This window comes from Mauremys mutica, chromosome 3, assembly GCF_020497125.1.
Source record: "Mauremys mutica isolate MM-2020 ecotype Southern chromosome 3, ASM2049712v1, whole genome shotgun sequence".
NCBI lineage: Eukaryota > Metazoa > Chordata > Testudines > Geoemydidae > Mauremys > Mauremys mutica.
This window is the reverse complement of record NC_059074.1, coordinates 3,055,649-3,069,986: the sequence shown is the minus strand read 5'-3', so window position 1 is coordinate 3,069,986 and position 14,338 is coordinate 3,055,649. Positions and strand designations below refer to the sequence as shown.

At 50.4% G+C, this 14,338-nt stretch overlaps 1 protein-coding gene across 1 annotated transcript; it reads right to left on the bottom strand.

Annotated features, from left to right (window-relative positions):
* Nucleotides 1-808: 808 nt before the first annotated feature.
* On the bottom strand, nt 809-13,552 carry LOC123366044. The gene is made up of 6 exons (XM_045009134.1): nt 13,435-13,552; nt 5,995-6,043; nt 5,699-5,750; nt 4,776-4,871; nt 2,446-3,835; nt 809-952 (listed from the first exon to the last, which is right to left on the bottom strand). Exons 1-6 carry the CDS (start codon nt 13,501-13,503, stop codon nt 809-811), a joined length of 1,800 nt encoding a protein of 599 aa, XP_044865069.1. The 5' UTR covers nt 13,504-13,552.
* Nucleotides 13,553-14,338: the final 786 nt, after the last annotated feature.

Genomic DNA, 14,338 nt, shown 5'->3' with positions numbered 1-14,338 from the left:
TTGCCTTCTATGAGGAGATAACCGGCTCTGTGGATGAGGGGAAAGCAGTGGACGTGTTATTCCTTGACTTTAGCAAAGCTTTTGATATGGTCTCCCACAGTATTCTTGCCAGCAAGTTAAAGAAGTATGGGCTGGATGAATGGACTATAAGCTGGATAGAAAGCTGGCTAGATTGTCGGGCTCAACGGGTAGTGATCAATGGCTCCATGTCTAGTTGGCAGCCGGTTTCAAGTGGAGTGCCCCAAGGGTCGGTCCTGGGGACGGTTTTGTTCAATATCTTCATTAATGATCTGGAGGATGGCGTGGGCTGCACCCTCAGCAAGTTTGCAGATGACAGTAAACTAGGAGTGGTAGATACACTGGAGGATCTTAGAGGACTGGGCCAAAAGAAACCTGACGAGGTTCAACAAGGACAAGTGCAGAGTCCTGTACTTAGGATGGAAGAATCCCATGCACTGTTACAGACTAGGGACCGAGTGGCTAAGCAGCAGTTCTGCAGAAAAGGACCTAGGGGTTACAGTGGACGAGAAGCTGGATAGGAGTCAGCAGTGTGCCCTTGTTGCCAAGAAGGCTAACGGCATTTTGGGCTTTATAAGTAGGGTCTTTCCAGCCCTCCTTTCTTTTAGACCCCCTGAGGATATAGCAGCCACCAGTATTCTGAACAAAGCATCATATTTTCCCCAACTCTTCATCAGTTTTCTGAATGAAGCATCATACTTTTCCCAAACACTAGACTATGGGGAAGCTGTGACGAGCGTATGGTGTTGGGAGAATGGTTTGTCAGTCCTTGGTTTTTTATTCACAACCCCTAGAGCGCGTGCTCCGGGTTTGTGAGTATGGGCATTTTCGCGCACACAGTTTTCTCAGGGCTTGGTGTGGTGGTGGCCGCTGAGGAACTGGAGTTGTGTTTGTGTGGTTGGTTCTCAAAGGCCTTGATAAAGGCATCGTCGAGCTGTTGAGAGATTTTCAGAAAAAGAAACAGTGTAAGCCCCCCACAGATTGTTTTTAGATTTACGCAACCCCGCGGTTCCTAACCCATTACACCCCATCATCAACCGTCACTTCTTAATCATTCATTTACCTGAGTGATGTCTTTTCCATTCACCTTGTCCTCCGGTGACTCCCCCGAGCTGCGTTCGCCTTCCCCCTCTAGGGGAGCGGACAATGAGAGGCGGTCACGCTCATTGGGGTGCCTCACGAGGGTTTGGGTTTCGGGTTCCAGCGTATCCATCAACGGCTGAGTCAAAGGGCCCTCTTTGCAACTGTCGCTGATGTAGCGCTTTTCCCACACAAGTCCAAAGGCTCTCGGGGCTAAAACAAAGTCTGGAGTTCTCACGGGGGTGGTGAAGGAGTCCATGTCTCCATGATCTCCAGAGCACGCGGTCTGGGTAAAAGAGGGCCTCTTCTGCCCCGGTGCTGGGACTTATGGGGTGATGGTACTGCACTCTGATTGCAGAGGGCACTGGGAGGAGTTCTTAGAGGGGTCACAGGACCCGCTCCTGGGGGGTCACCCCGCCCTGGAACACCCCCGATTGGTCAAACCTGCTCTCAGGGCTGTCCTATGCAGCCAAAACCCATCGCGATTGGTAGAGGGCAGTGGGAGGAGTTCTTAGAGGGGTCACATGAACCACTTCTGGATGGGTCACCCCGGCCCGGAACACCCCCTGATTGGTCAAATCTCCTCTCGGGGCGGGCCTACGGGGGCGAAACCCATCCTGATTGGTAGAGGGCAGTGGGAGGAGTTCTTAGAGGGGTCACATGACACACTTTGCTTCCGGTCATGTGTCCGCCATGGGTGGGACTTCCAGTGACAGGTGGTTGGGGCTTAAGGGGTCAAGGAATGGGGTTTGAGGGGTCAAGGGGAGGGGTTAGTGTTTTATTGACGGTAGGGCCCTTATACTACTACCAGACACCCTTGGAGGCCCTTGCCTTCCCAAGGGGTGGCTTTGTAAATTTAGCATCAGGTGTTCCTGAATGAGAGTCCTTGGACATTTGGGACTTCACTTGGTTTTGAAGCTTAGTGCAGGTTTTCTTGAGGCACATTAGCATCCGTTTGATAATTGGAACTTTGCTCCTTGAAGGGGATGGTGTCCTAGCTCTAGAGGCCTTTGGTGACTTTGGGGGAGAACCGTCAGGAGTCCCAATTGTTTTCTCCCCAGCTTGCGAAAGCCCTGTTGTACTTGTAGCAATGGACACCATCTTTGGTTGCTTACTGGGAGCCGTTTTCCCCATTCCATCCTGCGTCTTTCTCCTGTCTACTGGAAGGAGCCACACCACTGGCATCTTTTTGTGGTTGGATGATGCTGAGGAGTCTCCTGGAGTCCATCGCTGTGGAATTCCATGGGATCTTCCGGGCAAGTCAGCACCTGCAGAGCCAGCTGGTCTCTTACTGCATTTCTTGCAGACTCTAATTGGCAGCTGATCCCTGAAAAGCTTTGAATTCACAGTTCCATCGAGCCCATGTGGATCCATGTCGTCTCGAAGACCATGCAGCTCAGCAGATGTCTCCTCCTGAGTTTTCTTACCCTTCCTCTTTCCTGGATATGTCTTACGGCACTGCTGGCAGACTGAGACCTGGCCCGCCAAGGGGCGGGAGCTGCTCAACATTTCCATCAGGTGCTTCAGCTGCAGGTCGTGTGCAGCCTGCCCAGCAATGAGAGAGTCAAGGGTGGATCTTGTTAGCTGCTCAGAGCCTGGGGCCTCTGGGGCAACCTGGTGGCTTTGGGTCCTGGGATGATCTGCCCTGCCCTCACCTGCCTGTGCCACTGGCCCCAGGCAGGAGCCTTCTCCCAAGAGAACCTTCCTCTCCATGTGCAGCTCCAGCTTCTCTTCAGTCCCTTTGGTGCCGCTCACACTGGTAAGGGGCTTTCTCAACTCGCTCCTATAGAGGTGGAGTGTGGCTGGGAGCGTCTTCTCTGCTATTGCCGTCTCTCTCACGAGGGGAGCATCTCTGTGCGACTCTCTCACCATCTTTGGGAACGCCTCCATTTGGATCTCTGAGCATTTCCGAGCAATGTGATCCTGCAGCTTGACCACCACCGTGGGCACAAGCCTGGCCGGGATGGCATCAGGGGATGCCATGATCCTGTGGGCCTTTTGAGGCAGGGCTCCCCAGGGGCAGACACGTGGCTCCTGGATCGCCTGTGCACGCTGAGGGCTGGTGTTGGATCTGAGGGGCTCCGGGACCTCTGCTGGAAATGCACACTTGGGCCGATCTGTGTCTAATATCAATTGCTGCTTGGTGTCCCGCTCACCCAGCAATGGCTCCCCCGGGATGGGGGTTTGTGGAGCAGGAGGCAGAAGAGCTGTGTGGGGTTTCTGGGGGGTGAGGGGTAAGCCCTGCCCATGCTGGAGTCTCTTTGTCTGCACGTGACAGTCCAGTTCCTCCAGGACTTCACAGCTTAGGAAAGGGACCCTGCTCATGTTGAACTTCACCCTGGGGTCTCTGTCCGGTGGGCGCAGAGCAGGGACGTTAGGGATCATCTTGGCCAGCGACTCTGTGTATGGGGTAGGAGCCCCCAGTTGACTCTGCAGATGCTTCTGGCGGATGTTGAAGTCTAAGCCACGGACTGACGTCTGGTCCAGACCCATGGTCTGCTCTCGCCGGTCCCGTCTGCTGTGGGCAGGAGGCCTGGGGAGAGGCTGGGCTTGGATGGGATGAGCGGATCCTTCCCAGCCCCCGACAGGCATGATCTCCCCCGTGTGGCGGAGGGGCTCTGATTGCCTCATGGCGGCTTCTCTCAGGGAGAAGGAGCTGGGACTCCGGAGGGCAGAGGTGGTGGGTTCCCTAGAGGAAGAGGAGAACTGGCTCGTGGCAGATGTCGACACACTCGGCCTGTGGGAGAGAGCAGACAGGGACAGATGGGACATGGCCCTGCTGAGCCAAGGCAGGGCTTGGGCGCAGCCTTCCGGCAGTAGTGCAGTGGGGCAGTGCCTAGGCGTGCATTGCACCCCACACCCCGACACAAGGACAGCGGCTGGGTAAGGAAGGACTGAGAGGGGGAGCCGGCACTCATTTTATCTAGAACGCTAACCCCTCCGTCACACGCACATGTGCAGCACCTAGCGCAATGGGGCCTTGAGCATGATCGGGGACCTACTGCTATTTTAATAGAAAGATTAGCTACCAGCAACTGGTTTGGGGGAGGAAGATGGGAGCATGGGGGTGTAACCCTCGCCAGAGGGTGTTGTGAAGGCCAAGACTATAAACTCTAAAAGGAACTAGATCAATTCATCAATGGCTATTAGCTAGGAGGGGCTGCCCTTCCCCTGCCGCAGCCCCTGTCTGGTGCCAGCTTCCTGGCTTGATAGTCCCTGCCTAGTCCTGCCCAGCTGAGCCTGCTTGGAATCAGTTCCCTGCTCCCCGGCTCTTCCTGCAGCCGCACCCTGGGGAGTTCATGGCCTGCCTGGCCCCCTGAGCCCCTTCCAGTGCTGTGTGGGGTGGACACCCCGCGCAGGGTGTCATTGGATTGCTGTTTCTTTCAAACGGGGCAGGGCAGCGGCAGGTTCTAGACAGTCGCCTGCTGGCAGCTATCGCCGTACAGAAGGATTTGATCCTACTCACAACCCCACCTTGCAGTCTCTGCATTTCATTTCGGATCATCCCCCACCTCACTTTCACTGGTCTCTCACCTGGGAAGCTAAAGCCTCTTAGTGGCTTTTTCCCTGTTACTTTAGGATCCTGGAGTGTCTGGTTGTCCCTGCTCCCTCCTCTCGACATTCACTCTCCCCTCCCACCCAGCCCCAGTCTGGTGCCCCCCGCTCAGTTCTCTTACGGTATCAGGACTTCCTCCAGGTGTCTGGCCATGGACTGTACCCTCCTGTCAACCAGCCTGAGAGCCAAGTGGAGCTTCTCCGGGTGCACGGGGCAGCTGTGGAACAGAGAGAGCAGAGAGCTGAGTGCAGGCCCTGCCCTCAGGCCCTCTTTTACCCAGAGGGGCGGCACCGAAAGGCTCCCTGTCCCGTTCTCCACTGAGGCAGCCTCCTCCCCTGCAACACCCGGGCCTGGGATGTTCTGGTTTGGGGTTAGCTGGATTGTTAGGTGAGCCCTGTCTAGTGCTGAGGAGGTGAGCGAGTATCCTGCTGGCAGCGTGTGTGTCATGTGCCTTCCACAGAAGCCAATCCACATATAGGATAACAGCCTACTATAGCTGCCAACTAATACAGCTGCTTCTTCAGCTCTAAGGGGTGCTTTATGCTGCAGAGCTGAAGGTCCAGGGTTCAAATCCTGCTGGGAACCCATGATGGAGGAGGGGCCATTACACAAGTGCTGCTGGATCCCTTTCACCCTACTCACCGTACCAGAAAGCCCAGCCTTCCTCCTGACTTCTCCACCTCACCTCCCTGGGGTGCACGGGGCTGCTCCCAGAAAACATTTTCTCCCCCTCTTGGGAGGGGAGGATGGTCCGGTCCAGTCGACACAATCTACCACCCTTCCCCCCCCCCAGGTTAAATGAGCCGCATGGTGCTGGAGGAAGGGACTGACCCCTGTACGAGGCGTGGGGGTGGATTAGAGATGGCAGCTACTGCGGGGTGGGAATGAATTGCAGGAGCCTAAGGAGAAGAGCTGCTTGCCTGGTACCTAGGTCGGGGCAGGGGAGGGATTACTCGGGCTGCTGCCCCTGGGTGGGGCTGAATTGCATGACGCGAGAGGAGGGGACTGACCCACTGCAGCTTCATGGAGGGGGGCATTGCTTACCATGTCTCTGGGGATGCACCAGCCTCCAGCTCTTCCGCACAGCACCCAAAAGCTGCCAGAAGTGAGACATAAAGGAGACATTGAGCTGCTTGGGCACCCTCTGCTTCCTAGCAGCCTATTGCCCAGAGTTCAGGGGCAGCCTGTGACCGGAGCCCCAGCCAGTGCCTCTGCACGACTCTGGGCACGACTGCGCCTTCGCAGGAAGAGGGGAGGCAGGTGGGGGAACAGACCCTATTCCTCTGCTTTGCGTGGGGCCTGAGTCTGCCACCGCAGCTGTGGGGTCAGGGGCTGCTTACCTTTCGGTTTCTTCTTTTTGGCTCTGTGCCTCCTCTTCCTCGGAGAAGCCTGCCACACACAGAGAAAGCAGCAGGGTTAGAAGAGAACTCCTCAATAAACCCGGGAGAACACTGAGCCGGAGGTGATTGCCATGTGGGGCCAGAGGGAAGTTTTTCCTTGTGGGAGAGTATTGCACTATGAGGCCTCCTGGGAAGGCATTGTGCTTTCCTATGATGCAGCCAATATAGGGCACACAGCACAACCCATAACACGGCTCACTGGAATAATCCAGGGCTTGGAGAAACAGGGATTGCTGGTACCAGGAGCCTGCAGAGTTTATAAGCATTGAAGGAGAGAGCCTGCAAAGTTCTCTCTCCTGCAGAGCTTATAAAACTCCACAGGTTTTAGGATTGCAGGATCTGCAACTAACCCCAGACACCGTGCACAGAATTCAGACCCTGGGGGAGAAATCCGACCTCTGGACAACAGTGTTTCCTAGATACATATTTCGGGAATGCATGATATTGGGGTTTTATCTGCATGCATTTGGGATGGCCATGCTCCTCCTAAGTGGTGAAGCCAGGAATGGGTTATGCAAATCCTCCCAAACAAGTGCTGATATAACCTCTATATCATCCTGAAACGGCAGCTGTTTTACAAAAACCAAAATTCTTTATTGATTGAATCCCATAGCAGTTTGTCCATTATTTCAGGCTAACTGGCCTATAAGAAGCCGGGTTAACCTCCCATAGCTTTTGGAATATTGACAAAACAGGAATCTTTTTATAGATACTGGAGCAGCAATTAGTATTCTCCATGTCGAGGATCCTAGATCCTCTCCTCTATCATCAGGATGTACCAAGACACTTGCAACTTTTGCAAGTAATCAGGTTGTTACCACACTTTCTACACCCCTTGAAGTACAAATAGGTCACCTAAGAAAGAATCAGACCTTTGCATTGATGAAATTAGCAGACCCAAAGAATTGTCTATTGGGAACTGATTTCTTATACAAAGAGGGATGTGTTCTTGATTTGTATAACCAATTATTGTGTCTTTCAGTAGAACAGGCAGAGGATGACTCTCCAGTAGTCATACCTGAGTGTGGCATGGTCTCTCCAGTGGAGGACTCTGAACCTGAGGGGTATGATTTAAACAAAATAGTGGCTAAACATGCAAACCAACCTGAGTTACAGGCATTACTTTACAAGCATGCAGATGCTTTTGCTAAACACAAACATGATTGTGGATGCATGGCAGTCACTATTGTTGTAGAAGGAAGAGAAATTTCAGCCCAAAAACAGTATCCTTACCCAGAACAAGCAAATCCGTACATAGAAAAGACTATCAAGGCTTTGCTGACACAGGGAGTACCACGTAAATGTACTTCCACTGCAAATTCACCTATTTGGCCTGTCAAGAAACCAGATGGTTCGTGGCGTCTCACAATAGATTACAGACGCCTAAACCAGGTCACACCAACTTGTGCCCCCACAGTGGCCAAAATGCCAGATCTAATCAAACCCTTTGATCCAGAGGCTGTATGGTTTACTGTATTTGACATCAGTAACAGCTTTTGGACATTGCCATTGGCACACATTTCACAGTACCGCTTTGCATTTAGTTTTCAGGGAGTGCAATATTCTTGATAAATATCTTTTTGATAAATTTAAGTATGTAATAGGCTTTATAGATTTATAGATTTGCACTAGCTGAAATGCAGGTCAGACATCCTGTGTGACGCTGGAGGCAACCTTTGGGGACCCTTACTCAGAAAAGTAATAATAAGACAAATACCTACGTAAATGTCTGGAGACCTTTAGCTGAGCCAATAGCAGTAAAGGGTGGAAAATGGGGATTTTTGCCCACAAATCTAACAAGTACACCACAGATGCGTACATATCTGTCACTCATACGCACACATATGTTAGCCTATGAGGCAGGTGTACCCTAACATTTCCGTGGGGGAAAGACGAAATTTGGGCATAGGAGGAAGGATTTCCGAATAATGCTCTATAAAAGGTGAAACAAATCACCATTAGGCAGGCGATACACCCATCTATCTTCCTGTCTATCCATCGCCTCAACCCTATCTACACATCGGTGCTACCCATATACAAGGCTAACTATTGATAGGCCGTGGTATTATTTCTTTTCAAAGCTGAAAGTATAAAGGAATCTAGTTTCTGCTTTACCTTTTAAAAAGCACCTAGTTTATATAGGGTTAAACTCAGACCCATATTAACCGACCTCCTTTATCATAAGTGTGAACAACACCCAAAGTGCTACTGCACAGAGTGAGTTTATAACAGTGTATTATCATCAATCTCTCTCTTAAAGAACTGTGATAGTTTGTAACTTTGTAATCTCGACCTGTTTTAACATTTTTACATTTACTTATTGTGTCATTGATTTTAATAAAAGGTCTTTATGACTATTTCTGTCTCAGTGTAAGTTCCTGTCATATACCCCAAAGCTCCTTGTATAAACTCTGTGAAGCCTGATTCAGGACGAACTTTATCTTCTGATCATACACATTGGCGAGCCATACCCATATTATTAATATAGATTAATTATTATTAATATTACAAATTAAGTAGAAAATTAATTATCACATACAATTAAGTTAAGTGGATAAATTCCACCGACCCTACTAGCCCACCCCAAATCAGGCTGCAGGCTGCACAACATGCCTCAAGTGCCACATGACCAGGATTCATCAAGGAATTTGGTCTGTTGGTTGGATCATTAGCGTCCCTGGCCCAGCCTGGGTACCGGGTCAGGGAGTGCGATGTGAACACTGATCCCCGAGGCTGCCGAGATGCCATTTGTCAAAGGAATGGAAGTATCTAAGTCCTAAGAGTACCGAGCACCCTGAGTTCAGAGCGCATCTCTCTGCTCAGCTCTGGGTCCTTTCTGTAGGACAAGTATTCTCAACCCAGGCCCAGACTGAGTGTGCTTCTTTCGGTGAGCAAGGACTTCTCCCGTGGCTCAAAATCTTCCTTTGAAGAGCTTCTTACCCAGACCCAGCTGTCATCAGGGCCCATCCCTTTGGGGTGTGGAAGCTACTTTTCCTGCATTCCAAAGCACTTTAACCTCCCCTTACGGGGGCAGTGGGGAAGGGTGGGGCACCCTGCCAGGAGTTGAAATAGGAGGGTCCAAAATGATGAAAGGCCTGGGAAGGCTCCTGTATCCAGAGAGAGATTGAAAAGACTGGGACTATTTCAAGAGGGAACATGCTAGAGGTGTAAAATCAGTCATAGATTCATAGCATTTAAGGCTAGACGCAATCATCACATCATCTAGTCTGACCTCCTGTATAACACAGGCCAGAAAATGTCATCCTGTATTGAGTCCAATAACTTGTGTTTGACTAAATGAATGCTTTAGAGAAGGCAGTCCCTAGTCACCCTAGAGTACTGCAGGAACTCGGATATGAAATTGCAGAACTACTAACTGTGGTATTTAACCTATTGCTTAAATCAGCCTCTGTATCAGATGTCTGAAGGGTAGCTAATGTAATGCTGATTTTTAAAAAAGGTTCCAGAGGCAATCCTGGCAATGACAGGCCAGGGAGCCTAATTTCAGTACCAGGCAAATTGGTTGAAACTATAGTAAAGAACAGAATGAACACGATTTGTTGGGGAAGAGGCAACATGGCTTTTGAAAAGGGAAATCGTGCCTCACCAATCTACTAGAATTCTTGGAGGGGTTGTGACGGGTTGGACCCCCATTCCGGGGTGCCACCTGATGTACTGGGGTCCCACTGAGCCCATCTGTTCCACCAGCCTGGGCTCCCTCACCCTGTCCTGCTGCCCACACACACTGGCAGGGACACACCCAGCTGTAGAATCACACAGAGTCTGCAATCAGCTCTGTTTGGGAAGACTCCGCTCGGGGATTGCCCAGCACTCAGGTGCACAAACCCTCTGGAGTGTAAACCCAGAATTAGATGGTCTTGCACTGTACAGAGATCTATACACCATAAGCTCATGAAATTCTCTCCCTCCCTCAGTGTGGAGGAAGATATGCACAGCTTCCCCGCCTCCCCTGCCAGCTATGACTTGCACAAACTGATTTTTAGAATAAACCAAAAACTAGTTTATTAACTGCAAAAGGTAAATGTTAAGAGATTCTAGCAAACAGATCAAAGCAGATTACTGAGCAAATAAAACAGAGCACGCAACCTAAGCTTAATACGCTAAATTAACTGGTTAATAGTAGCACATTCTCACCCTAAATGTTGTTTTGTGCAGGGTGCAAAGTTTCTTGAAGGTAAAGGGCCCTGCTTGCAGCGTAACTCTCCAGCTATTCCGTTCCCAGGCTAGAGCTTTCTCGCCTGGGCTCAGCCCCTGCCCTCCTCCCCCACCGTTTAGTTCCTTTGTTTCTCCAGCTGTTTTCAGCCGGCTTCCTTTTTGGGCAGGGAGGTGGTGGAGAAGAACCTAGATTAACTCACTTCCAAGCCTTCAATAGGATTTGGGTATCAGAGGGGAGCCGGGTTAGTCTGGTTCTGTAAAAGCAGCAAAGAGCCCTGTGGCACCTGATAGACTGACAGACGTATTGGAGCATGAGCTTTCGTGGGTGAATCCCCACTTCCTCGGATGCATCCGACAGCTCCTGCTCCAATACGTCTGTTAGTCTATCAGGTGCCACAGGATTCTTTGCTGCTTTAATAGGATTTTAATAGGATTTGGATATGTCAGGAATCTTTTGTCTCCCAGTTTGACCCCCCCCCCCAGTTCCTCCTAGTGGAAAAATAGCACCAGTCCCAAATGATGCCCAGTACCAGGTGACATGATCACATGACCCAGCAGCATCCCAGGAAACTTCTCAGGAAGGAGGAAGTTTAGTATCTTCCAAGTCCTATTGTCCTTCCTAATGGCCCATCCAGGCTGATTGCCTACTGTTTGGGGGCATTCCCCTGGTGCAAGCACTTTTGTAATTGATACAGAGCCCATATTCCTAACTTCAGATACAGAACCGATACATCCATACAAATGGGATAATCCCATTCAGTAAATCAGAACCTTTCCAGTGATATCTCAATGACCCATCTTGCATAAAACATACCTTACTCATGCCATATCCATAGACCAATATTTCTATGAAGATATGGGGCATAATGTCCCAGGGGTGAAGAAGCACAGGGCCGCCCAGAGGGCGGGGGCAAGTGGGGCAATTTGCCCCAGGCCCCGGGCCCAGCAGGGGCTCCCACGAGAGTTTTTCGGGGGCCCCCTGGAGCGGGGTCCTTCACTCGCTCTGGGGGCCCCGGAAAACTCTCGCGGGACCCGGGCACCCGGAGCTTCTTCGCTCCCGATCTTCACTGGCCAGGGGTCCTTCCGCTCCGGGGCAGAAGGACCCCCTGCCACCGAATTACCGCCGAAGCAGGACCCGCCGCCGGAGTGCAGCCGGGTCTTCGGCGGTAATTCGGCAGCGGGGGGGGTCCTTCCATTCCGGGACCCCCCACCGCCAAATTACCGCCGAAGCAGGACCCGCCTCCAAAGTGCAGCCCCGCCGCCGCCGAAGTGCAGCCCCCACCGCGGGTCTTCGGGGCACTTCGGCGGCGGGTCCCGCTTCGGCGGTAATTCAGCGGTGCGGGGGTCCCGGAACGGAAGGACCCCCCGCCGCCAACTTACCGCCGAAGCGGGGGCCCCCCGCCGCCGAAGACCCCGGGCCCCCGGAATCCTCTGGGCGGCCCTGAAGAAGCATGTGGACAAGGGCGATCCAGTGGAGATCGTGTACCTGAACTTTCAGAAAGCCTTTAACAAGATCCTTCCCCAAAGGTTCTTAAGCAAAATAAGTTGTCATGGGATAAGAGGGAAGGTCTTCACATGGACCAGTAACTGGTTTAAAGATAGGAAACCAAAGGTAGGAATCAATGGTGAGTTTATGAAGAGAGATAAATAGCAAGGTGCCCCAAGGATCTGTACTGGGACCAGAGTTGTTCAACGTAGGCATACATGATCTAGAAAAGGGGGGAAACAGTGAAGTGGCCAGATTTGCAGATGATACAAAACGAAAGATCATTAAATCCAAAGCTGACTAGGCCTCCTTGTTCCCAGATGTATAACTCTGTGTTGGGCTGTGTGAAAATGCATTTTGTTTGAATGGGCCCCATTTGCCAAACCAACTCTCCAGCAGTGTCTGTCTGACTGCCTGTCCTCCTCGTTATTTACCATTCTGCCAATCTTCGTGTCATCAGCACATTTTTATCAGCACAATTTTATATTTACTTCCAAGTCATTGATAAAAATATTGAATAGCATCAGACCTAGTACTGATCCCTGCAGAGCCCCACTAGAAACACCCACATTCGATGAGCCCTTTGACAATTACTTTTTGAGATCTGTCAGTTCGCCATTAGCCTGTTCTCGATCCGTTTAACCTGTGCTCCATTGATATTGTAGAGTGCTAATTTTTAATCCAAATGTCCTGCGGTACTTGGATGCATAAACAGGAGAATCTCAAGTTGGAGGAGAGAGGTTATTTTACCTCTGTATTTAGCACTGGTGCAACCAGTGCTGGAATCCTGTGTCCAGTTCTGGTGTCTAACATTCAGGAAGGATGTTGATAAATTGCAGAGGGTTCAGAGAAGAGCCATAAGAATGATTAAAGGATTAGAAAACATGCCTTGTAGTGACAGACCCTAGGAGCTCAGTCAATGTCGCTTAAAGAGGTTAAGGGTGGTTTGAGGAAAAGTCTATAAATACCTACCTGGGGAAGAAACCATTACAAATGGGCTCTTCAATCTAGCAGAGAAAGGTCTCACATGGTCCAATGGCTGGAAGTTGAAACTAGACACATTCAGACTGGAAAGAAAGCGTCCATTTTTAACAGTGAGAGGAATTAACCATTGGAACAATTGACCAAGGTCATGGTGGATTGATTCTCCATCACTGGCAATTTTTTAAATCAAGATTGGACATTTTATTAAAAGGTATGCACTAGGCATGATTGTGGGGAAGTTCTTTGGCCTGCGTTAGACAGGAGGGTCAGACTAGAAGATCCCAATGGGCCCATCTTGCCTTGGAATCTATGAAAAACAACACCTTCCACAAGTCTAAGTTTGTCACATCTATGTTTGACATGGCCCATTTTCCATAAAACATTGTTAACCTGCTTTAAATATATTCCTGTCCTTTAATACTTTATTGATTGAATCCCATATCAGTTTGTCCATTATTTCAGGCTAATTGGCCTATAAGAAGCCAGGCCAACCTCCCGTAGCTTTTTGAATATTGACAAAACATTAGCACACTTCCAGCCTTCTGGAATTCCCTCAGGAATCCTAAATTTGTTCAAAAATCAATGTCAGTGGGCCAATAACCTCCTGAGCCAGCTCTTTGAGGACTCTTGGGTGGAGATGATCCGAGCCTGCTGATTGAAAAATACTTATGTTTGGTTCCTGCATTCAGCTGGCATCAATCCAGCCTTTCCATCCCTCTAGGAGTCTCACTTACCTCAGATCTGGCGAGCCTCAGCACAGCATAAAAGACAGCAAAGAGCAGACAGAGGAGGAGTGAACTCATTTCCCCGGGCTCAGGCACTAAGACACTCTCAACACAGACACTCTCAAAGCAGCACCAAGTACCCAGGCTGCACCTGAGGGCAGGTTGCTGCTCTGACATCAGGCAGGCGCTGATGTCATCTCTAGGTCACAATGGGGCTGCCCTCCTGCCATCTCCCTCTAGTCTGTGAGGTGTCAATGCTGTACTTAGATCAGGAGATGGGCTGGGGCAACCGCCCAAGTGGGCTGAGCTCAGAATACGGCAGGAGAGAGGGCATCAGGTTTCCCAGGAAAACCCTGGGTCTTTTCCGAGCTCTAGGACTCTCCAGCCCTTAGGCAAGGGACAGTTTTCCCTACTTGTGGGAACTCCTAAAACCCCTGTGACTGAGGCAGAATCTCCCAGCCGGAAGTGAGAAGCAGCCCTGAAGTGATTCTCTAGTGCTACCAGTGCAGAAAAACGTTCATGGTATCGCCAGCCCAAGCATTCCAACACCATGAGCTGGGCCCCACCAAAATCATGAGATTGGCTTCAAAATAATGAGATCTTCAAAAAACATTCATCTGGGGACCTCTTCATTTGCCTTCTGGTGTCTGAGCCGCTAGGGAGCACTCAATTCATGTTCTCCAGCTTCTCTTTGCAACCACGAGGGCTTAAAATTGGCTAACAAATAAAATAAAATAAAGAGCAGAGATTCTCCAATAAATCACTTGACTCCAGCAGTAGGAGCTTTAAGAAAAGCACCCTATATCATAAGATAATAAAGAGCCCTACCTCTTATCTAACATGTTCAATCAGTAGATCTCAAAGCACGTTACAAAGGAGGTCTGTAGCATTAGCCCCCTTTTCGAGATGGGAA